The sequence below is a fragment of the Gymnogyps californianus genome, chromosome 9 (assembly GCF_018139145.2).
Source record: "Gymnogyps californianus isolate 813 chromosome 9, ASM1813914v2, whole genome shotgun sequence".
NCBI lineage: Eukaryota > Metazoa > Chordata > Aves > Accipitriformes > Cathartidae > Gymnogyps > Gymnogyps californianus.
This window is the reverse complement of record NC_059479.1, coordinates 18,545,146-18,569,115: the sequence shown is the minus strand read 5'-3', so window position 1 is coordinate 18,569,115 and position 23,970 is coordinate 18,545,146. Positions and strand designations below refer to the sequence as shown.

The 23,970-nt window shown below is 42.5% G+C and overlaps 1 protein-coding gene across 4 annotated transcripts in view; it reads right to left on the bottom strand.

Annotated features, from left to right (window-relative positions):
* Window positions 1-16,555: 16,555 nt before the first annotated feature.
* The window catches only part of STAG2 (stromal antigen 2), an 82,385-nt gene continuing 74,970 nt past the window's right edge, over window positions 16,556-23,970 (bottom strand). Inside the window, exons 30-35 of one of the 4 annotated variants that reach the window (XM_050901538.1) lie at window positions 23,913-23,930; window positions 23,630-23,819; window positions 23,431-23,544; window positions 21,729-21,855; window positions 21,313-21,390; window positions 16,556-18,467 (exon numbers count right to left, since the gene is read on the bottom strand). In XM_050901538.1, coding sequence (XP_050757495.1) covers window positions 18,444-18,467; window positions 21,313-21,390; window positions 21,729-21,855; window positions 23,431-23,544; window positions 23,630-23,819; window positions 23,913-23,930 — 551 coding nt within the window. In that variant the 3' untranslated portion in view covers window positions 16,556-18,443. Of the gene's footprint in view, window positions 18,468-20,512; window positions 20,753-21,312; window positions 21,391-21,728; window positions 21,856-23,430; window positions 23,545-23,629; window positions 23,820-23,912; window positions 23,931-23,970 lie in introns of those variants that run through there. The other 3 variants (XM_050901536.1, XM_050901539.1, XM_050901537.1) reach the window with 3 other exon arrangements.

Genomic DNA, 23,970 nt, shown 5'->3' with positions numbered 1-23,970 from the left:
AAGCCCCCCCTGCTATTTAGCAGCACACAGCGGGGTCCAAGAGGCCCAAAGCTGGGTATTGCCTCCAGGGGCAGCGGCAGAGCTGCTTTCTTGTCCAGCTCCTTTCTTCCACCTTTTCCATTTATTTCTATAAATGCTGCAAGGTCTCCTGCGGTTCCACCAAACCGTGACTTTATCTATGGGGAAAGCAGACACAGGGCTCCTCTTTCCCCTCCAGCACCCATCTGTGCCTACGAGCGACTCAAAGCACAGAGGAAACAGCCCTGTGCGTTCCTGGTGGCTGCGGGTGCCCGGATGGGCCCTGGGACAGGCGGGAGCCTGGGGGGTCTGGGGTGCAGGCTCTTAGCTCGAGGCAAAATGCAAGATAGTGGATTTTATAACTTTTTCTCTGTACTATAAGCCAAGTTGAACTATACTGCATTACTCCACGTTACTTCATTAGTTTTATTTAAATAATAGAAAACTAAACATTCCCCCCAAAAGGAAGCTCCTGTTGCCACATTTAATTTCTCAGCAGAGCCAAAAGCTTCGAGCCCTGACACAGAGCCCGGGCAAACCAGACCTTTCCAAAAGCTCACAGCCAGCCCAAATGCACGTGGGACTTCCCCAGAAAGCGCGAGGGCCGGATCCCTGGCTGTATCCTCTGTCAGATTCCAGCAGAGCAAGAAGCACTGTGTGACGTATGGAAAAAAGTGATTTTTGCCCCTTCTGGAGCCCAGCTGAGGCGGCTCCCGCTCCGCAGGGATGTGTCCACCTTGGGGAGAGGGGAGGTGGGCAGAGGCACCGCCGAGCACCCCGGCCCCATCGCAGCCCCGCGAGCCCGGGCTGGGGAGCGGGAATCCTGCAAAGTTCCTAACAAGATGGAAATCTCAAAAAATACAAATGAAATAAATCGCTGAACAATTTCCAAGCCCGAGGCGGGGTTTCCAGGCTCTATCTCAGCCTGTTCAAAGTCCCTGCGCAGTTTGGGAAGGGGGAGAGGCGCGGGAAGATGTGGGGTCTGCGGGAGTTCCCTGGCCGGAGGTGCTCCTCAGCTGAGCGTCAGCAGCCCCAGCGCTATTTTCGTTTGTTTGTTTTGAAAAAAAGCAACCCCAGCAGAAGCGGTGGGCCTTGGGGCCACAAGAACATGGCAAGGGAGGGGTGCGGGGTTCTAGGGCAGGCAGGAATTGAACAGAAAGCAGTGGCTTTCTTCTCAACTGCGGCCCAGGGAAGGGCTGGCTGTGGGCAATATGGGGACTTGCTTTCCCCAGTCCCTTTTGCAGCTCCTTGAAGGGGGAGCACAAAAAGGCTGAGCTGCAGCTCCCATGGGAAGGCCAGGCTTGGGGGAGGAGGGGAATAAATAAATATTGGGATTAAGAAGAGTTGAACTGTTTTTTCTCTTCATCATACTTGCACTCCAAACATAAATAAGTTACAGATGCTAATAATAGACTTCAGTGCTTGCAAACACCTTCAGAGAGTAAGCAATTTGGGGGAAGGATGGCACAACTGATGTGCTGTTCTGGACAGAGGGCTCAGGGTTGCTGCTGCCGCCATGCCCAGACACTTCTTGCTCCTCCTTGCAAGCTTTGATAGCAGCTGATGTTGTACCGTGCCTAAAATATTTTAAGTGGCCCAGCCACCCCAAATGTCTTGGCAGGGATCAAGGGGCTTGCAGCACTGCAGCTATATCATGCCGCTATTTCTGGGCCGTTCTATAAATACGCTTTTTCTCTGGAAACAGCCCTCAGCAGCGCTGAGGCCAAATCTCTTCCCAGCACCTGACCTCTCCTTTTTGGAGCCGGCCACTCTGCTTCCCCAGAAAATCCCTTCCTGGATTAAAAGCTGGTTCTCCCCAAATACAGCTGTTGAGGGAGCTGGGGGCAACCGGGCAGGAGCCCTTCCTTCCACCCACCGAGCCCATTCCCCCAGCGGCTGGCCTGCGGTACAGTCACACGCCGTGAGCTGAAATGAGGTTTAGGCATATTTCCTAGGGAGAGGGGCTCCTATTGCAGGTCTTCTTGGGGGAATTTTAGCACCTTTCCCAGTGCCAGCAGAGAAACAAAGCCCATTTTGGGGGACAACGGGACCGTCCCAGCACCACTGCCCCCCTTGCTTTGGGATTGTTGCTCTCAGGCCCTACATGGGCTTCACTTGCTAATCCCCGACTCACTGAAACGCCCCTCTCCAAGTGCCAAGGAGACAAGGTAGCGCAGGGCAGGGGAGCAGGCAGCAGGTTTTGTGCCCCCTCCTCCTCTATACAAACTAACTAAAGGCAGCTGAGCGGGCAGCCGCGGGCAGCGTGCCCTGAAGCACACTGGCAGCGGGTTCACCACGGGCTCAACCTTGATTCAGCGCAGACACTGCAATTGCAAAGAGGCAAAGCTCTCGCCCAGGGAGCTTTGTGTGTTCCCTGCTTCCGTCTTCAACCGCTGGCTCTGCTCTGCAGCGAGCCGGAGCCGAGACAGCCTCCTGCCGCCTCCTCCCTCTGGGACACAGGACACACGGATTTACCACCAAGCAGCACCTAATGCAGTGTCAGATTTATACAGCCTGAACCCTTATTTACACTTCAATTTTGTCACTGCTTGCACACAAACACAAATCACATTGCTTTCCCAAGACGTTCTCACCAGCAAGGTTGCACGTGTTTTCTCTCTTGGCATTTAAGGGTGGAGTGCAGCCATACTAGCAGCTAGATATTAAAAATAAATAAATTGGGAAAAAAACAGGAGCTAGCAGCTCTGATTGAAGATGAACAGGTATTTGGATTTTCAAAGAGATGATGCTTTGACTTAAGCACACGAATGACTGATCACATTTATAAGACTGTTCATCTGCTTTGTACTTGAATTAGATGATGCACTTTTTAAAACCCATCCCCAGGCGAGTTCTGGGCCTTTTTGGAGATCTGGCATAAAAGCACCAGACAGACTTCAGTCACATGCCAAGCGATGAAACGCAGTAATCACTCACCGAGTGGCATCTCTTGCGCCTGGTGCTTTGAACACAGTTTGAAACAGAAATGCAAATATCTATTTTTTTATTGGCGACCCAGCTCAATCCACTTCAGTTTGATCACAGAGATGCAGTGTGAGCAGTTCACCAGACTCAACATTTACTCAGGTGCCTGAAAGGCTGCAGAATCCCATAGCAAGAAGGAAACTTTCCCCCAAAAAATTCACACTTTTTTTTTTCCTCCCCTTCCCAGAACTGTCAGGAAAGGCCATGAAACCTTTCCACAGACTTTTCTCACAAACCCAGAGGACTGGGGGTTTCCTCGCCAGCCAGCAGCGCCCTGTGCTGAGATGGTGGGAGTATTCACATGGAGGCTCTGGGGCACGAAAAGCAGGATAGATGTCTGCGGTGGATCACGTGGGATGGACAGACGGACACCCGTAGGACAGAGCCCAGCTTGGCAGAGTGCGAGCATCAGGAGGTACGCGGTGGGGACTGACCTGCCTGTCCCCACCAAATACTGTGCCCTGGGGACAGCACCCTCCAGCCTTCCCCACTTGAAGCCTTTCTTCCACCTACCTGCAGCCCGTTTCTCAGAACGGACCGAAATCCTTTATCCCACCTCCCATGGGGCGGGTTGGAAACGGAGAGCTGCCGGCTGGGTGGTGTTCCCGGTGTTCCCTGGGCACACAGCTCTGGGTCAGCTGCGAGAGCATTAATGGGCCCTCGCCCACCCGGGGCAGCCCCTGGGCGCTGCCGGGAGCGCGGCACAGCCTGCGGGCATGGCGGGATGCTGTCCGGGAGAGAAAACACTGTTCTTCTCCCCAACAGAGAGAGACTGACCTGCTAGGCTGGAGGTGTTTTCAGTAAATCAATTGTTAAATCATCTCACTTCTTTCTTAAAAAAAAAAAAAAGCTCTTGGCAGTTTGCACAGCTCATTACAGGTTTCAGGGTTTTGCAGAGGCGGAGGCCGCCGGTGTCTGTGTGGAAGAGCAAAGAGGATGAGCAGGAGCCAAGAGACGCTGCAAGGAGGGGGGGCACACGCCCCTCCTGCTGCAAGCCCTGCACACTGGAAATCTGCAAGCTCTGGTTTCCACCCAGGTCTCAGCTGCCTGCCCACAGGCATCTGGTTGTGGGATGGGGGCCATCTGCCATCACCGCCCTTAGCCACACCGCACCAGCGCCCAGGGACCTCCAGGAACGGTTTCACAGGCGCGGGGAGGCTCAAACCGGCCACGCTCGCTTGCAGGAGGGGCTGTGCCCGTGGACCCTGCAATGCCAGCAAACGTGTTTCGTGCTCGGGGGAGAGCTGAACGTTCATCTACGGGATCACACAGCGCTCGGTGGCCACGAGCCTGGAGTGGAGCCAGAGCCCAGAGCGTTCATCGGACAAGCTTCTCTCTCGCCTGCTGGGGTTTGGACTAAGACCTAAAACCAGTGAGACAGGGCCCCTCTCATTCATCTTATAGATGTGGGATTTTGTGATGGAAGAGCTTCAAAAAGCTGCAAGAGACCAAGTGTGATGAGCCTTACAGCCCTGCTGCTGAGGGACGCTTTCCCAGCGAAAAGGGCCCGTTCTCGTGCAGGCAGGAGCTGCCTTTCCTGCCTTCACCTACCTGAGCAGAGCTCCTGCTGTCTCAGCATCAATGATCAGGTTTCTGCAGAGGTTTTTGCCTTCTGCGTAGCTCTGCGACTTCCTCTTCCTTTCCATTTTAGTGACTTCAGATTTTCCACCCAACATTAAAGTTTCCTTCAAAGCTCAGGTCTTATAGAGCCGCACCAGCAGTTTCCTCCTCAATCACATCTCTCTCTGTTTGCTGGCAGGTCCATTTTCCTTAATGGCTTCTTTTCCTGGGACACGTGCAAGTCCACCTAATTGCCAGATAACCAGCTTGACTGCTATTAACAAGTTTCCCTTGTTTTCCCTCCTCTTACGGTTTGTTTTTTTTTTCCTAACCTGTTTCTCATTTGGTTCCCATCCCTCCTCTTCTCCACTTCCAGGTCCGTCCCCCCAAACCCAAGTACAAGAAACTCCAGCTCACTGCAACTGCACGGCCCAGCCCACAGCTCGCCCCACGATGTCACACTTCGTATCACGTTGGTTTTTTAGGTGGATGCCCTGTACATCCTATAGTGCTCCCCACCTTCATTTATGGATGTAAGACAAACACAGCTCCACTGTGCTGCAGAAAAACAGCAAAAAGGAGTACAAAGGCTCCTAAATGAACCAAGCCAATTGGAGGTGAATCTGCTATTGTCCCTCTTCTCTCACCCCCTGTTTCTTGTTCATCTGTCCTGAGGTCGTGCAGCTCTGGCACATCACTGCCTCTGGGCTAGGTGGGCTCCCAGAAGCTGGGAAGCCACTAGCAGGGGGCTGCAGCATCTCCTCCTGTCCACAGAGGGCACTCGGTGCCATTGCGTGATGCTGCTTTTGTAAGGATGTGCCCAGATGTTGTGAAACAAAACACAAATTTAGAACGTCTGTGATCTGCTCAGCTGTGAGACACTGCGTTATTCAGATGCATGTATGCAGCACTTGCTCAAGAGGAAGGTTGATTTTTAATTTGCACGTAAACTTTTAAAAGTTGTAGAAGGTGGTCTTTTGTGATACACTGAAAGAGATGATTAGGAAGTGACCATTTAGGTGAGAGGCTCCATGTGGCTTCCATCAGCCTTGCAGAGAATCACAGACTTCACCAGTAGTGCAAGATACTATAATGATTCCAGTAAATTTGTCCAACAGCTTAGACACCATTCTGGCACCGGAGAAGACGTCTGTAAGTCAGACACCTGCTCGGCGGTCCCTGCAGCTCAGCCTTCTGTTGAGCAGTTGCAGTGACAGAATTTTTTCCTAAAATTCCACTTTGGAGTGTATCGGGCAGCTGACATCACCTGCTGAGCAAGTACCCGACCCTCTCCCCGCGTGAGACTCCAGATGTTCACATCTACAGTTCCCACGCAGAAACGCTCTACCTGGTGCAAGATGGGGCAGCACCAAGACAGCCCATGAAACCATTCTCAGGAGAAGTTCGAACCCCCACCCCTCCCTCCAGTGCCTCCATCTCTCCTGCACCCAGAGCGCTGCAGAACCTTTAACGTCCCGCTGTGAGAAACTGCCCTGCTTAACACACCGCATCTCTTAAAACAAGATAAGCAGAAGCCTCTCCATCTCCGAATTTGGTGTAATGGGGTGGTGAGAATTCATCTATACAGAAAGCTTCCAACACAAGCCCTTCCCAGAGCACTGCCACTGTCTCACACATCCTTTCAAGGAGGGCAATAAGGAGCAGTTTGAAAACCTTCCAGCCACCCCCAGAGTGAGGGCCCACCAGCAGAGCTGTCCTCTCTCGGCACAGCAGAGGCTTCTCCTGGGCCCCAGTTTCCCCCGCTGATGAAGAGAACACCCATTCCCGTGCTGCCATGGCTCACCAGCCACTCCGGGTCCATCTCCAGTAAACTGCTCGCTCTCCTCCATGGCTCCCCAGCCCAGGACCCCTCCTCAGTGCCGGCCCCGGGGAGCACACGGATGCTGAGCCACCAGCTCAGCTCCCACAGCCACAACGCGCCGCACAGCAGCACTGAAGAGATGCTGTAAAACATAAATCAGGCTTATAGAGCCAGTTACACGAAGTGTAAAATGGAGGCAAAGAAAACTGAGTCATCCAAGGTTTTATGATCATTCCTCAAGAAAGAAGAGGGTTTTGCTCTCGCTTCCTCTCACATTTCTTTTTATCACTGTAATGATGCCTCGCTGATTGGAAGAGCCTGCAGAGTTAGCCTGGCTTAAAACAAATCCATCTACAGCACCAAGGAGACTTCGACTACCGCTGAGAGAGGGTGGAGATAGAAACATTCATTATTTAGTGGAAAGCGTATCAAATTTGATAGATCCTAAATTCCTTTTTAAATGACACTGATTAGTCCTAATTGGTGCAGGAGTCAGCATTACCTAGGTCCTGACACCAGCTCCGGAGTTGAATGCAAAGTCAAATAAATTCCAGTTTAAACTATACAAATTTTAAATAAGAATTGGGGGGGGGCTTTTTTGTCTTTCACTACACCAAGAATATGTTTGACAATTAATTGTGCAAATGTCTAATGAGTTAAGAGACTGTAACAATTTTAGGAGAAGAAAGGTTGAAGTAAGGCAGTAAAAGAGTTGAGGACAGCGCTGTGGATAGGCTGCCTATTTCATAGCCAAGGCTGAAAAGAACTGATTAAGTTAACTGCTATTAATGAAACGATATACCTGTGTATCTTATGTCACCATCTAATATATGGCAGTAGCCATGTGGTTTCTCATGTTACTGCTTTCCACTTCACAGCGCCTGCTGCTTCGAGATGCCACTGCGGGGGCCAAGGTGACGGGTGCCGGCGGCGAGGGCGGGCGCTCCCCCATGACATCACGCTGCAAGGCACTGACCCTACTGCTAAGTCAGGCAACCACAAAGCGGGGGGGCGGGGGGAAATCAGTATTTTCCAGGCTGAAAAACTTTGCAGCCATGACAAATCCATTCAGAAGAGAGACCTAAAGAAAAAGGAAATTTGGGGAAAATATGGGAAGTTGGATCACTCGCTTCTGTGGAGCTTCCATCCCAAATTCCTGCTGAAGATGCTCAAGACCTTTGAATTTATTTTTCTTTCTAGCTGGAGGGCCACTGAGAGGACACAGTAAGACAGGCTAGTAGAGAAAACACAGTCCAAGAGAGGTTGATGCACGTCTTTTTTTCCTGATGATTCAGAAAGAACCTCTTCCCAAAGCCCCAACTAGAGACCACTCCACTACGGTGAGGACCTCCTGTTTTAACTGAGTATTAGCTTGAGAAGGGCCCTACAGGAGAAATGGGGAAGAGAGAGTGGTCCCTGTGATGGAAATGGAATAACCAGCTTAGCATTCAAACCTCACTGACCCATAATAATGGGTGTTCTAAGGACCTGAAACAAGCCCAAATACTTCCCCAGAAGGCATTATGGTGAGAGTGTGGAATTTGTATTGTGGTTCAGGTCTCCTAAGGGAGCCCTTCTGGTGGCCATGTATCTCTTGAAAACCAGCAAGATGACCACGCTACTGAAGCGGATCACTTTACGCTGTGGAAGCACAGGCGTCCATCAGGCTACTGGAGGATCTATAAGGGGAAATAAAGAGGATCTGCATGGCATAATGCACCACGACTTACACTTCTGGGCTATTTTGGGTCCTAGAATAGATTTAGCTACATTTACGTTGCACTTAAGCCTGAACAAAAAGTATTCTCTTCCCCAAATTTCTGGCCAAAGGAAAGAATTATGAAGTCCTCTCCCCAGGAGCCGAACATCACTTACCTGACCTTTTCTCCAGCGGGAAGTACAGCAGTCTTCACCACAATGACAGTCCAGCACTTAAAACATATTTTCCATTACACATCTAAACCAAAACATCTGTAAATCACATCCTGACAGTATTGAGAAGTACAACCTGTTCTCAAATTTCTCAGCCACTAAAACCATGTAAACATCTCCTGTTTTACCTTTCTACTCTGCCAGCTCCTTTATTTCTATTAGAGGCCCCTGTAATTCAATACTTTCCTAACATACTAATATTTTCCTAAGACAGAGAACTCAGCCCATTTTAATCTAGCAATTAATTCCTTTCAGCTCCAAAAGTACTCGCCATTTTGTTCGTTAACACAGAGGTAATCCTCCATCCGCTGAAAGGTGAAAGCCTCTGCAGAGGTGGAGGCTGCTGGAGCACACGGCAGAGCTGTTCTTGGGAGAGAAGAGCATTAAGCACTTCGTACTGAAAACAGCGCTCCTGGGATGGGGCAGACGCCCCCACACGCACCCCTTCACAGTGCCCCCCGACAGCTCCCCGGGCTCAAGTGACACGGGGGAAAGATGAAGTCCACACACACAGTCTGTAAAACACAGTGGAGAAGCCTCAGCCCTGCTCTCACAATACAAACCCTGAAGCATCCTTTAAGAAGGTTTTCTTCATCGCTATTCTCCTTCTCTATGAAGAGTCTTGTTAACCAATTTTATCTTCACCCTGAAGTGGCTTATCATGACCTTCTTTCCTCTGAAAAAAGGATTACTTTTTTTGTTACCATAAAGCAACAAGAACAGCTCTGCTTATTTGTACATCCTTGTAGAGATTTACAGTTTGTGAAGATCTGCAGGTACAGAGTGATGGGGGGGGAGGAGGGGGGGGGAAACACCAAACCAGAGGCCTTATCCCAGGCTGCAGATAGCCGTGAACCACGCATGGCAGTGACATTCGCATCAGAGGGATCAGATCAATTCTAGCCCAAAGAAACATCCAGGCTGTGTATGTGCAGATGGACGGGCCCTGCAGAAGGGGACATGCCACACCACACCTTTTACACTCTGCTATTGTAAGGTGCTGTACTTGGAGTTTACACACGAGTATCAGAGTTAACCGGAAATATTTGAAGAAAAAAAGATCATTTTAATACATTTAAGTCTTCCCGTACTCATTAGCCTGATGGAAAGCAGGCTGCCTGCCGGGATCGGGCAGGCTGCGGGGCTGGGGAGGCACTGCACCTCTCCAGAGCAGCGCCTCTCATTCCGGTAGAGTAAATCTCTGCTCATGCAGATCGAGCAACTAAACAGGCATACACAGAGTATTAAATACTCCCTCAAGTAGTGATATATTAATACAATGTACAGTAAAATATATTTGCCTCATAATTCTGGAAATGCCTGCTGAGAGTCAGCTGAATATGAAAATTGCTTGATCCTGGCTTAAGTAGATTAAAGATGATGCCATTTCTTTACGGGCGCCTGCCTGGCCAGCAGACTGCGGTGTTACAGTCCTCTGCTCTGGCGAGGTCATGCCTGGAGTAGGGTGTTGACTGCTGGGCCCCCAGTTCAAGAGGAGCGTGAGGAATTGGGAAAGCCCAGCGGAGGCTACGAGAGGGTCACGGCAAAGGGCACAGGACCTACTCGGAGAAGGCAAAGGGAACCAGGCGGTGCGGGCTGCCAAACGGGGACAGCCCCCCAGCAGCTCAGCTCCTGCAGGGCAGCTACCAACGCTGGGGGGTCAGGCTCCTCCTGGCTGGGGCAAGCGATAAGAGACAGGGAAAGAGCTGTGGCTTAGGGTGCTCAGCTGGGACATACACAAAGCTTCTGAGCCAGGAGGGTCGTGCAGCAGGTTACTGCCATCCTTCACAGTGTTTAAGGCTCAGCTGTGAAAAAGCTGCTCCGTTTAAGGCTGACTTCAGCTGGCTGACTTAAATTTTCAGATGGATGCTGGACTAGATGATCTCTACAAATCCTTTCCAATCAATACTTCTACGATTCCACAATCTTATTAAAAAATATAACCAGGTTGGATGTTGTAACAAATATTTTGTTGCTTTAACAACATTTTGGATGTCGTAAACAAATATTTGCAATTTTTCCTCAATCTGGTTGGAGACTAGGGGCTGTCTTAAAAGCCTCAAGTTGTCTGCCTAACATTAAGCTTATCTTCACTCAGTAATGTGTTAGGTGTCAAGAGCTATACTGAAACAGCGTTAAAAAGCCTTGGTTCTCCAAACAGGATATTTAAAAAAAAAAAAAAAAACAAACAAAAAACCCAAACAAACAAAAAAAACCAAACAAGACAATAGGGACCAAAGATAACTAGAAAAACTCCCTGTATTTCAGAAGGGTGGCAGGAAAAAATACCTGAATCTCAGCCAGAGATAGTAGCACCAGAAATAGAAGTAACTGAAAAAACACCCAATGTTTGAACAAATTAAAGAGGCCAAATTCAATGAATAAGTTACCACAAATTATCTATCCAGATCTGATTCTCACGCAAAGTCAGGGAAATCTCACCCCTAAACGCTACGGTACTAGAACGAAAACAGAATTAATACTTTAATTTGACTTTTGCGAAAGCTACAAGGCATCACATCACTTTGAAAATATCATACTGATTTGAGCTGCATGGTATTACTAACTTCAGCTTTACTTTGCATAATTGCTAGCATCATCCTTTGAAAGCAGAATTCTTTGTAATCAGCTGTACCACGAGCATCAGTTTACTTAATGATACGTATCTGCCTTGAAAGACAAAGCTCCGTTCCCCAAATCATTCAGTCCAAATTCCCGTAACACGCACCCTCCTATGTACCTTAAAATTGTACTGAAAAAGTCTATCATTACAAGAAAGAATCACTGTTCTTAAATTCAGAAGATAATCATCCTGTTCAACGTATGCAGGTGAAAGAGGGTATCTCGGTGCCTGCCTGCCTGCCATTTCAGTACCCTCGGACAAACACTTTCGCCCACTTCCCATTACCTACAGCAGCGCCTGAGGATGGAGACAGTAACGGCCTTGTATTGCTCTCCTGACCAGTTACATAGAGTGTGGAGTAAGAGGGGCCTTCTAAATTCAGGCTGAGAGTGGAGAATAAAAGCAGTGACATTTCAGTCCTCGTTTCAGGAGGACTTCTTCAAAAACTAAGTAAGAATGAGTTAGGACTTCTAATCTTCTGAGATTTTTGAAAAAAGATGTCTCAGGTAAAACATTAGCTGTATAAGTGTTCCCACTCCTCTCCCCTAGCAAGTCCTACAGGGATAAGAGGCTGATGCATCCAATCTGTCTTTTTATTCCTCGAATACAATGGTCTGAAAGCCTTGGCCTGAAAGCCTTGGCCCAAAACCAAGCTCGTTTATTTCTCTAACATTCTTTCTGATAAAAAAATGAATTCTCTCACTCCCCAGGCAGGTAGGACCTGACTGCATTTGCCCAGCTCAAGCTGACCACACTAATCAATTTAAAATGAACTAGACAGCAGAGGTAACTATTTTGGTATTCTTTTTGGTGGAGTCAGAAGGTGGCTGACCCCGGGTTACAGGACTGGCAAGGCCACTGGCAGCTTGGTGACCAGCTAACATAGGAGTAATAATTAATTACCCCTTCAGAGAGGAGACGGGCACCACACACATCTGACACCACGTAGAAAGCAGAGCCTGAGGAGGAACCATGTTGTGGCCAATCTGTCAGCCAGGGCCCAACATGCTGACCGGTCAGAGTACCTTGTTCTCCAGAGCCATGTTACGCTGGTGTAAACTACATCTGGTGCTGTGATTTGTGCGTACATATGTTTGTGTTCTGTAGCACAGGAGTCGTTACCCACCCGCAAGGCCCATCCTGCCAAGTTACCACGTTTTTGACTATACTTCCCCGAGCGGTGTGGTTTGGTTCTACGGACCACTCCACACAATTCATTTCTGGTAAATGAGTAAGAGATGAACAGCAAATCAAATTAAAAAAAAAGGAATCTGACTTTCCTTGCAGGTAGGGATTTAAGAAAAGTCTAAAAGATATGTCTTTTGAACTTTAATAATGGATCAAGTGACCTAAATCTAATACTGTTAACTAAAGAAACAGCATGTGAAGAGACGATGCTTCTAAGTTGTCTAAATCCACAAAATCTGTAGATCTGTCACAATCTGTGACAAATCAGTAGTGTGCCACAACAAATAGAAACCCATTCTCTTTGGTTAATTCAACACAAATCCCAAGAAAGGGAAGGTAATGCAAACAGCTGAAATCACGTCCCTGGCAGTCTCTCCGTTCTACAGAGGACCACTTCTTTCTGTCAGATCTACAAATCCAACCCAGGTGAGCTAGAGAACTATGCAAGTTAAAAGTTGTTCTGAACGGGAAGATGAAATGTTGCAAGGTGTTTTTTTTTTAAAAAAAAAAAAAGATAATTTGTAACGAAAGCAACTTTAAATAGAACATCTGTTCCTTTTAGCTTCATGGCACTTCAACCAAGCTGCTTTCACTAAGTACAAGGTATTGATAGGAGCAAGAAAAGACAAAAAATAGTTCCTAAACAAGGAAAACTACTCATAGTCCAAATCTGTAGGCTTCTCCAGTTACAAGCATTTACACAATATGCCCTTAAATCCTAACACCATCAGTACCTCAAACAGGATGGAAATGACAAGATAGTGTTTTCACTGACAAAGCCACTTCCCTAATCCACACTAGGCTTCACAGAGCACTTCAATTCCTGGCTGTAATGGAAGACTTCAGTTAAAAAACCTCCCCAAAACAATCTGCTTTTCAAAAGATTACAAGTCAGGAACAGAAAAAATGAAACGACAGGTTTTGTCAGTTGATACGTAAGAACAGTTGTGTAAAAGACAGCTCAGTATTTTAAGATGAAAAATACAAAGAGCAGGTTAAATATGCCACATCTTTAAGTGCTTTTGTGCATGATACGAAAAACAAGTGGATGTGGTTTGCTTTTTTGCTTTTGGCGGAGTTCAGCAGTCTAAAAAGAAGAAAACAGAATATAAACCTGTGAAAAGAGTGTGTTAAAACAATAAGAGATTGCGCATACGTCACTCAAGAACTGTGGTTTAACTGCTATTTAAAAAGCAACAGCAAATTGCATGGCTTCCTGGAATGGTCATATGGTGTGGTAAATAAGGTGTCACGTGGAGGTGCCAACGTAGTACTCCAAGGCTGAAGGCACTCTATCAGATAAATACTCGGGCTGAGCAGCGCAAGATCAGAAGGTTGAGGTGAAGCCCCGTCACACGTACCATAGCTCTGAGCCAACCCAAACCAGCTACTAACTGCATTAGCTATGGCACAGCGTTCGTATCAATTCCCAAAGAACCGCTGTCTTACAATGCCTGTTGAGAGACATTACAGGCAATTCGGAGCGAAAGGTACACGGAAAAAAGTTTAAGTTAAGGTCAAACGTATTGAATGGGCGCTCTAGAGAAGGGCTAAATAAGCACAAGGACACCATCCCTGCTAAAATTCTGACAAATAAATCATAACAATATTAGTATCCAGGGGGAAAAAAAGGGGGGGACGGGGGGGGGGGGACGACGGGATGGGATGGGACACGACCCACCCTTCTCAAAGGCACTCTTAAAGAATGGAAATAAACGGGACATTGGTCGCTTATTCAAGAGAGCATTCCAGATATGTCCACAGCCTACCAAATTTGAAACAAACTGCTGCTGTTTGCTTTGATCTGACCTGTCATTACCCACCTCAACACACAAGAAGCTGTCTTCATCAAACTAATTAATCAATTTCTCCAAAACCTTGTTGTATTACTTGAATGCTTTCATGGAGTAACTACCAACTTCACATCCCCTTCCTAATTTGAGATGTTCTAGGTCCCCTAGAGGTTTTATTATTTTGATTTATAGTTTACCGTATTAATTTTTTTTAAATAGCTTTTCTCAAAGTGCAGAATTGAAGCTCTTATCAGCTGAACACAAATTTCACTTTTAAAACTCATAACTGCAGCTCTTTCTTTGACAAAAATAGTTAATATAGGCAAAATATGATGGCCATTCCTCCTCTTTTCCAATCAAAAAATGCTCGGAAAAGCTTAGCAGAAATTACACAATCAGTTTTGGGAAGCATGATTACATTACAAGTTCTGTACATATTCTCTAGAAGAACAGGGAAGTCTTCACGCAGGGCTCTGTCAGCCTTCCAATCACTTTAACACGCTTTGGAGCATTTTTCTGGGCACGGTTATAGCTTCTTGCCACTGTATTGCCACTATGATTTACATCTATAAAATCTGGCAGTAGCTACAAAAAACACAACAAAAAAAGGCAACTGAATCTCTAGTTGGAAGGCACTCATTTACAAAATCTATAACGACTCAAAGTCTAGCTGTTAAAAACTTTTAAAAAATATGAAAATTAAGATTTAATCAAAGAAATACATTCAAGAAAGCTCAGCAACATGAGGGGATACTGGAGAGAAAGACAGCTGAGGAAAATGACAGGCACAATTGACGCTGAATTGTTACTTTTTAAATAGTATTATTATTATAGAATAGTATGTATTGTCCTACATTACCATGTTTTCCAAGTACGTGTCATCACCCACCTCCACCAAAGATACGATCCCTTTTGGATGCCAATAAATATCAGAAATGAAACAAATCTCAGTACTAGAGATTGCTTAGGATTATGAAAAATGGGGGAAAGGCATAAGCTGCATTTCAGTATCATAAATTGATTAAAGAAAATTAACTTAAAGCAGTTAAGTGGGAATATTTTTGAAGAACCAATTTGTGTTTTATCGAAACAATTCTGAAGCACAAATTGACAATTTTGACAAATGCTTCAAAGAATGAACAAGCCCATGACATTCATCAGGCTATTTAAAAAAAAAAAAAAAAAGGAGGTAGCTATTGGTTGAAAAGCAGCAAAACACTATTGTGAATCAAAGCATCTCAAAAAACTCAGTAGACTTTTTATGGGTAGGAAGTTAAAGTTAATAGTATTGGTATCCTGAAATCCCATGCTAGGACAATGTATGTGTAAACTATCAGGAAAACAGAGAGGAGTAAATTTTAAAGAGGCAATTACTTAGTTATACTGAGGTTAGAGAAGAGGGGGATTTACCAACTCTAACAAGCCAAAGGAATCAGCACCACACCATCCGAAGCAAAAAAAACAAACAAAAGCAATCACTAACTTCTTACATATTGTCGGTTGTTTAATATCAAGAAATACTTTTTACAGAATATGTGAAGACTATGCCTTTGAACTTCATTCTGTGTCACTATCTTCTCTGTGGCCTCTTTGGTAAAGTAGAGGACAGGCTTTACTTTCTCTGCATTGTTTGCCGTTTTCTACATTTTTATCGCCTATCTCTTCAAAACTTGAATTTCTTTCATTTACAGGCTTTTGTACCAAATTTACACTGTATAGTGAAGGTATTTTTCTTGTGTTATAAACTCAGAACCTACTAAAACCATTTTCCACAAGGTACTATTGAACTTACAGCAGGATTTAGAGACAGGAACGAACATTTGTAATAATAATAATAATAATAAAAACACCAGCCAAAGTTACATTAGCAAGGATTAGAAGTATTATCGCTAAGATTTTAAAATGACTCCTTTTAAAAGCCTTGTAACAGAAAGGAATTTTCAACACACAGCCAGAGCTGCTCAGTAGTTGAGGAGAGGTGAGTGGGAGGGGCAGAAATGTTTAGGGTTTTTCCCTCATTTCCTTGCTGTCTTGCCAATTAAGCTTAGAATGTTTCTCAGGTGTACGATAAATGTAAGAAATGGAAAGTAGCATACACTTTTAGTGGTATTTCAATTGGACTATATACAATGTCTGAATCAAAAGCATTCTGAATAATGTCAGATGAAAGTTAACAGGAAAAAGAAACCAACAGAAAGGCTATTGATACACCTTTAAAAAAACGTAACACAAAAATAATTAACCATTGATTTCTTGGCATGTAAAAGTTCTATACAAATTTTAAAAATTTTATTTGCAGGTACTAACCTCTTGAAAAGCTCACTCTGTATTTACACTAATTCTTTTAACAAGTTTATCTCAAATTAAAGCATATTTAAAACAATCATGATTGCATTAACTTTTCTACTTTAAATTATTACCCAATTAGTGCTTTATTCACATTTTAAAAACTTGTACAATTTATTACAAATATAAAACAGTGCAGTTTTTCATACATTATCCCAACTCTGAGACAAACACTTAAAAGACATGGAAAAAGATTTTGATTTCTATAAACATAACATTTGCATTACTCATACCCTTTTCTTCACTGTCCTCCCCTACCCCCGATTTAAAAAGATCAAACATACAACATACTGTAGGTTTATTTTTATTCAAAAAGTTACTGTCTCAAGACATAAATACAAATCAGAAAACAGTACAATTAGGACAATAGAATGTGGAGGACAACAGGTTAAGGTAAATATATAAAACATTTTTAGCTGGTTGAAAACAAAGCTGTAAGAACTGCTTTCACAAAGAAACACTCCTTCAAGAGTAAGAAAAATCAACTTAAGTTTAAAATCATATATACAGTCCTCTCAGCAGTTCTATTAAATGCAGTGGTGTGAAAAACAATATAGGCAGTACTTTTAGACATGAGAGTATTTATTTATGTAAAATGAGTTAGGCAGATCTAGTTTTGAGTTTGTTGTTACCCCATGACTTAGTAAAATAATTATATTTTATCATGATCCTTTAGATAATCTATGGTTTTTGGCTACCACAGCCGAATGTTTAATTTCTGAGTCTAAAAACAGGAAGCCTTTTTGTATTCACCCATTTGGGGAGATTCTTGTATTGCAAGCATATTAAGGCATGGAATGATTAAAATAATATACCTCAAGAACTGAGAGACAACTGACAAAAAATATACATATGCAATATAAGTTAATATTTCCTTTAAAATGATGTCTAGCTGCCTAAGCCTTGCAAAATGAGTCGATGTCAAAATGGCATAGATCCACTTTCTGTTTTAGACCAAATTTAATTTATTTGTGAATGGACACAAAATGAACTTTAAAGCTTAGCTTTCAAAGAATGTTATGGGTTGTTTATGAATTTCTATTATCCAATCTAATTTACATACAGAGGAAATGTACTGTAACCTGTTAGAAGTATCTTTAACCTGAAGACTGCTTGCAAAGACAGATAGATAAAACAATATAAAATACAAATTTAAAAATCATTTTTAAAGCATGAATTCTCATGCTCTTCTATTTTTAAACATTGTTAAACTTTCAATATATTTCTGAAACCTCATAATTTTAAGTTGGAATTTAAAAGTAAGAAAAAACTAAACAAACTGCGCAATTATAAAATCAGCACCAATTTATATATATATATAATTTTATTTAAAATTTAGATCCCTATTCCCACACTCTAATAAGCTGTATAATTTTTGTTTAGAATTTTTCTGCAAACATACTACAATAAGCTTCTTTTATTTGGAGACAAAATACAGTGGCACTACTGGAAGGAATTTCACAACATTACATTTTTCTCAAAGGACAAGCAAACTTTCAGGGTTGGTAATGGGCAAGCATGACTGAGATCTGTTACTTTCTGGTAGTTCATAGTTTATGGACCTTTCTGAGAAGGCTAGCATGAAGCTTTTGGAATAAAAGTGTGTTTTAGATTAAAAAGCTGTTAAAATTCTGCTTTATGTACTTTTTTCCATGATTAATTAATACAAACCTTCTGTTGCTGAAGTTTGCATTTAATTTAAAATACTGACACTCTTCTGGTTCTATCACTGTAAGAAAACCAATCCATCTATTATTTCAGTTCATGGATGTAAACAGCAATCCAGCAGAGCTCATGATTATTTAGTATAGCCAGCAAATGTATAGAGAGGGGCTCAAATCTGTACCAAACACCTCTCGGACTGTTAGATTAAAACTCAGAGGGAATACTTCTTATGATCCGGAAATAAACTGATAGCACATAAATAAAATATTGATTTATTTTTTTTCCAACAAAAAGTGTAGCTTATCCTCAAATTGTTTACTTGTCCTTTACATTTCTTTTTTTTCAGGCAAACAAAACTGCCCCTTCAATGCACTTGATCTTGAAAGCATGTCATTCTCCTTAGAGAAAAATCTGTTCAGAATTTCACTGTATCTACCACAATTTTGTATTGAAAAACTTCCTCTTCCACTTAGAAAATGACTTCACCACTGATTTATTTGCTGCTCTGGTATTAAAACATTGACACCCCAAGAACCTAAAAAAAAAGTTAGAAATGGTGTCAATTTGTAGTCTACTACACATTTAACAAAAACAAAGCAATTAGTATATGATTTAAGATTAAGACACTTCAAGATATGTTAAGGCATTATAAGTTTATTTTTCTTCCAAACCAGATTCACCACACTTCTGATTTATGTAATAATATGAAAAGGGCACCTCATTCATTAGAAAATATTTTTCCCACACTTGAAATTAACTAGATCCAGCAGGAATGTGATAAAGACTGTGCTTTAATATTTTAGGTAATAATTGCAAAATAATTTTTAGTTAGTTGCCTAACTTAGTCTTCTTTGACAATGGCATTCCATAGGCCTTAACTTGAAATCAAGTGTGCAGTTTCCAGCAACTAAGCCTGGGACAAAACACTCTATACGCTGGCGGCCGCTGTGTCTGTGGTTCATAAAAGTAACAGGTCATCTCACAGCAGCTAGCCAGGACACAAACTTAATATTTCCTATTAAAGGTATCAACTCTGTCAGGAAGACCGTGAAAAATCAAACAATAATCAAGTAAAATCAAAATACTGTCCTTCAGGAGGCTGTGTGATTAAGTGAAGAAAAAGCTTTCTTGAAACGAAGAATCAGTTTCCACTTCCCATGTGGGAGCAAGCCATATAGTTTTCTATGCCAATGGAAGTAGGTATCACCACTGATATGCCAAAAAAAACCCCCAGAAGATCCAGAACTTGTGACTGTCCTAGCTTTTACAGGACTTTATAAAATCAAAAAGAGCCATGAGAGACTTAATTTTCCTGAACCTTAACACTGCTGTTCACATTTATCTGTTTACAAACCAATTTTTACTGTTCTTGGTATTAAATTCACTTTAGATGCATCATACAATATAGCACACTAAGGTACAACTGCCTCTGGTGCCAGCAATAACTGGACACATCAAAAAATGAGAAGACAGACTAAAATTTTGATCATAAACCATGTGCATCTGATTAAATTAAACAGCTTTATTATGTCTAGGTCTATTAAAAACAAGTGCAACAACTCCAAGTATAACGGACCTCTGAAATAAATTATATGAATAAAGCAAATTAACTTTATTCAGAGAAGGTTTTTTGCATTTAATGAAATTGGTTTTTTTTTACATTTAAAATACTGACTGATAAATTCAGCTCTGATTTAATACAGATTCATGTTGTCTCCTAAACTATTAGCAGAGCTTTCCCCATTTAGGCAGTTAAATTCATTTAGGTGGGGTTTATGCTAAGGAGCAGCTGTGTGCTGTGATGCAGCTGTTTTCTGCAGTTCTGCTTCCAGGATCACCACCCTTGCTGTGTCCTGCCTGGGAGAAAGGTTTGCTAGATGGTGTCCCCTTGACCGTACCAACTCATGTCAGTGCACCACTGCTCCCTCCTTGCAGAGGGAGAGTATACAGCTTGTTCTGCTGGCACACTGAGGCAGGCCACCGCTGGGCTCTCCGAACTGGCTCCAAAAGCTTGCAGAGCAATGGGACTGTAACCGGCTGCCATCATGTGGTGATACTCCCACACTGCAGCTAAGGAGTGCCTAGCAAATCCTGGGATCACGTGGGATGATGAATGAGAAATAAAGTAATAGGAAAGAAACCTAGCTAACAGTAAACCTATCAAAATTATTCTTAATTAGTTTTAGAAACTGAAAAGCTGAAAGGTTTCTGGAATCATTGAAATGCACCTGTAGAAGACCAAATTTTCAGCATTGTCAGAATAAAAAATGACTGGTATTTCACAGATCGATCAATTAAAAATCAAGAAGGGGAGGGGAAGAACTATTTTAAAACAGAACATCAGAAAACAGGTGATATACTTTCTTGGTGTTACTTCAAGAACAGAACACACAACAGCTAGATGCACAACCTAGTCTGATTCATTACTACTAAAGCAAAGGCCTACTGGTACAAAATATATGGATTTGCATTTAAAACAGTGTTTAAGACTTCTTTCTCCCATAACAAGAACAGGTTCACGCTGCAACAATACTGTAAAAAAATACATAACCGTCTTCCAAATTCCACCAAGCTGTCCAAGATTCCCAGGAAGCCTTGTTGTACTGTCCTCTGCTGGCTTGCTGCAGCTTGTTATTTCCAGTGTAATTTTGTACCAGCTACACAAGGTCAAAAATGGCTGCATACATTACAAGTGGTTCAAGACAGAAGGAATCCCTCATGCAGATTTTTAAAAGAGAATAGAGACTGCAGATTTATCAAGTCGGAAAAAAGGGCAACTGCAAGCAGAAACTACAGACTTCGGATGTTTTGGACCTAAAACTTTATACGAAAAGAAAAAAATACCTCTCATCTCTATAAACAGATATCTGTATTATCTCTATTTTCTCCATTATCTTACTTATGCACAAAAGTAAATATGCCAATTTAGGAAAAAAAGTGCAAACCATCCAATACTGACAATTGGTAATGACATCAGAGTCACTCAACTAAGCTCACCACAACAGGAAACTTGCCTTTAATATTGTGTATGCACAACTTTTTTTTTTTTTTTTTTTAAAAAGCTCTTTGCTACCAACCTCTGCAAGGGTCTTTTCCATACCAGATGTGTTTTCTTTTCAGATTCAAAGGCTTTTGATTTTTACATAGCTACATATAAAGTATTAAGAACAAAAATCCTATAAACTTGCAAAGAACATTGACTACCTTAGAATTTATGAAGCTGAATTACAGCATATTTCACTGACTGTACCAGTCTGCCAAAATAAGCTAACGAAGACAACCTAAAGATTGCATTCTTTCCATTTAAAATTTGAAGTAAGAGAGTACTGTAACCTTACGACTGATTTTACATTATTCTCCTCTTACGTAAGTTAACCTACCGATTCATCCATGATTGAAGCGGGGTCAAAGAAATCTGGTTTTAGTTCCGTTCTTTCTCTCCTATTCTTTGATGGTGGCTTTAGAAAGCAAGCAAATAAACATGTTAACTGTAATTTCAGAAAAAACCAGAGTTTTTAAACTGTAATAAATGAAGCTGAACTCTCAAGGGGTAAGAATTTACAGGGGATAAATGTTCATCTCTCACGTTATTATTACAGGAAGTGTTCTTGCCTTTTGTATGTCAGTTTGAACAGATGGCACTTGTGTACAGATAGTTGCACAGCCGTTTAAGAATGCAGAGATCAACAAGAATTATTTTTTTGTTTCACCAAAAGGAAAATTTGATTCAAATATCCTACTTTAAAAGCAGAAATACAAATCCAAAATCCACTAAAAAGACAAGTAAATTTCTTACTAGGTCTATGTCCATGGTGTCAAAATCCATGCCTTCATTGAGATCTTCAATCCGCCCTTCTGATGACATCATCACATCTTCAACAATTGGCTCTTCATCATCTTCCATTAGACTTGTGCCACGTCGACTGAAATAAAAAGAAAAAGCATATTGTTTAGCACTAAATCAACTTAAGTTTTATCTGAATATTTAAAAAGCTCATGTTCAGTAAGGAACTGCCAACAAATGATAATTCCATTAGATAGAAAAGAAATTAAATAAATGCATAACTACCATTGAAGAAAACTGGTATTTAACCAGCTAGAAGACACTAAGAGAGTGAGAGAGAACGACTAACAAAGATCACTTATGGAACTTTGTGGTACATCTCTAAATGGGTATTCTGAGAGGCTGCGGGAATTGATAAGCAGATCAAAACCGCACCTAATTCAGAGATTTCCATGCAAGTATTTATGCTCAAGTGAGAAAGAACCTAAGTTTTGCCACCTAAGGAAAAATGGCTCCTGCCTTATGACAAGGCAAGGAAGAACGTCTTTGCAATAAAGTGGATGCATAAATCTGTTTTCATACATTCCCACACAGTCCTTCATCCTCTTTCCTCACAACTTCTACATGTAACATCAGACCTTATGAGACAAGTAAGGAGTCATTCTAATTATACTAACTGGAGTCACTATATTAAAAAAACACAGAACACCACTGAAACTATGCTACATGAAGTACTGGTATGAAAGAATTAAAAACAAGTAGGGGAAAGATGTAAAGCTCCTCAATATATATGTCCACGGTTTTAGTTTACAACTTGTACTTTTCGTCTGTAGAACCACACAGTCTTCATTAAAGCAGAGAACTTCTAAAACTAGTCTTCCCCTCCTCAGCTAAACTAGCTCTGGAACATAATTTCATTAGTGTGCATGTCAAAATGCACACGTGATGAATCACAATGAAGTAAATGACATTACAATAAGAACGTATGACCTCTGAAGGACAACAATCATTTAAGAAACACTAGACCGTCTTCACCTTTGTTCACAACATAGAGGACTTCACAAGGTTTTTGTGTGTTTGGGTTGGGAAGTTCTACAAAAACTGGCACTACAGGATTCCTCTCAACTTTGGTGTCAGTTTAGGTCAGACAAAATCTGTATCAATCACAGAAACGCTGAGACAGCAGTTTCTTTAAAAGCAATACTTTTTTTTAAATAAAAAAGCAGCTGAACTCTAAACTTACAACTCAAAAGTCAAAGGAGAAAGAAATAGAATTAAACTGAGCAGAAACTTTCTGCTTCACACATTGAACACCTATTTTAAAACTCATTTTTAACGTTCTATTTCTAAAAATGATTCTGCACTTAGGAATACATAAAGAAGATGTTTCACATGTTGCATCGATTATATCTATCTGCCACAGATAGCATTTAGTTCAACAACCAGTTCCCTTTATTACAAAGCTCACAACTATTTAATTTTTCTGGAATTTAAGTTCAAAAATAAGCAAGAAATCAAACAGATCTATTCTGCTAAATGCATCACCATGCACTTTTACCACTGCTTTTCTAAGGCAACTTAAAATTTTAAGACACAGAAAAACACTACTCAAGAACTAGAACATGTATCCTTCTTAAAAGACACAGGAGTAACACTGCATTTAACAAACCCTCCCCTCCCCACACCACTGAAGGAATATTTCACTCTCACTCACATAGCGTGTTGCAAGTTGGTTCTCAGCTTGACGTAGTTCATCGCTGCCCTCTCCTGTTGTTGTCGCGCGGCTTCTTCCTGTTGCCTTTGAGCCAACATCCACGTTACTTGCGTGCTTAAAAAGACCATTATTCTATTTTAAACATGAACTGGTTTTGTGTATGAACACTAACACAAAGCAGACCTACTCATCTACGTACTTGTAATCGAGTGGAGCTTGGTGGTGTTCAGGCTGCATAGGATAGACACCCATATAACTTTCTTCAGGTCGCAATCTCTTGGGCTCCCTCATTATTGTGGAAGTAAGCTGAGGTGTCTGCATCATGACTGGTGTGTGCATTGTCTGCTCCCTGTTCAGCCACATACTGTCACTACTGCTGCTTTCTTCAGCTGGAAGGAAACACAGGACATCAGCAAATTTTTTCAAACTAGTCTAAAATTGAGTGTCTAAACATGACTTCAATGCCTGTACTTTCTGCTTACTGACAATCAATTGCTTTACTTTTTGCCACAAAGTCTTACGTGTACCCCAAAAGGCCTG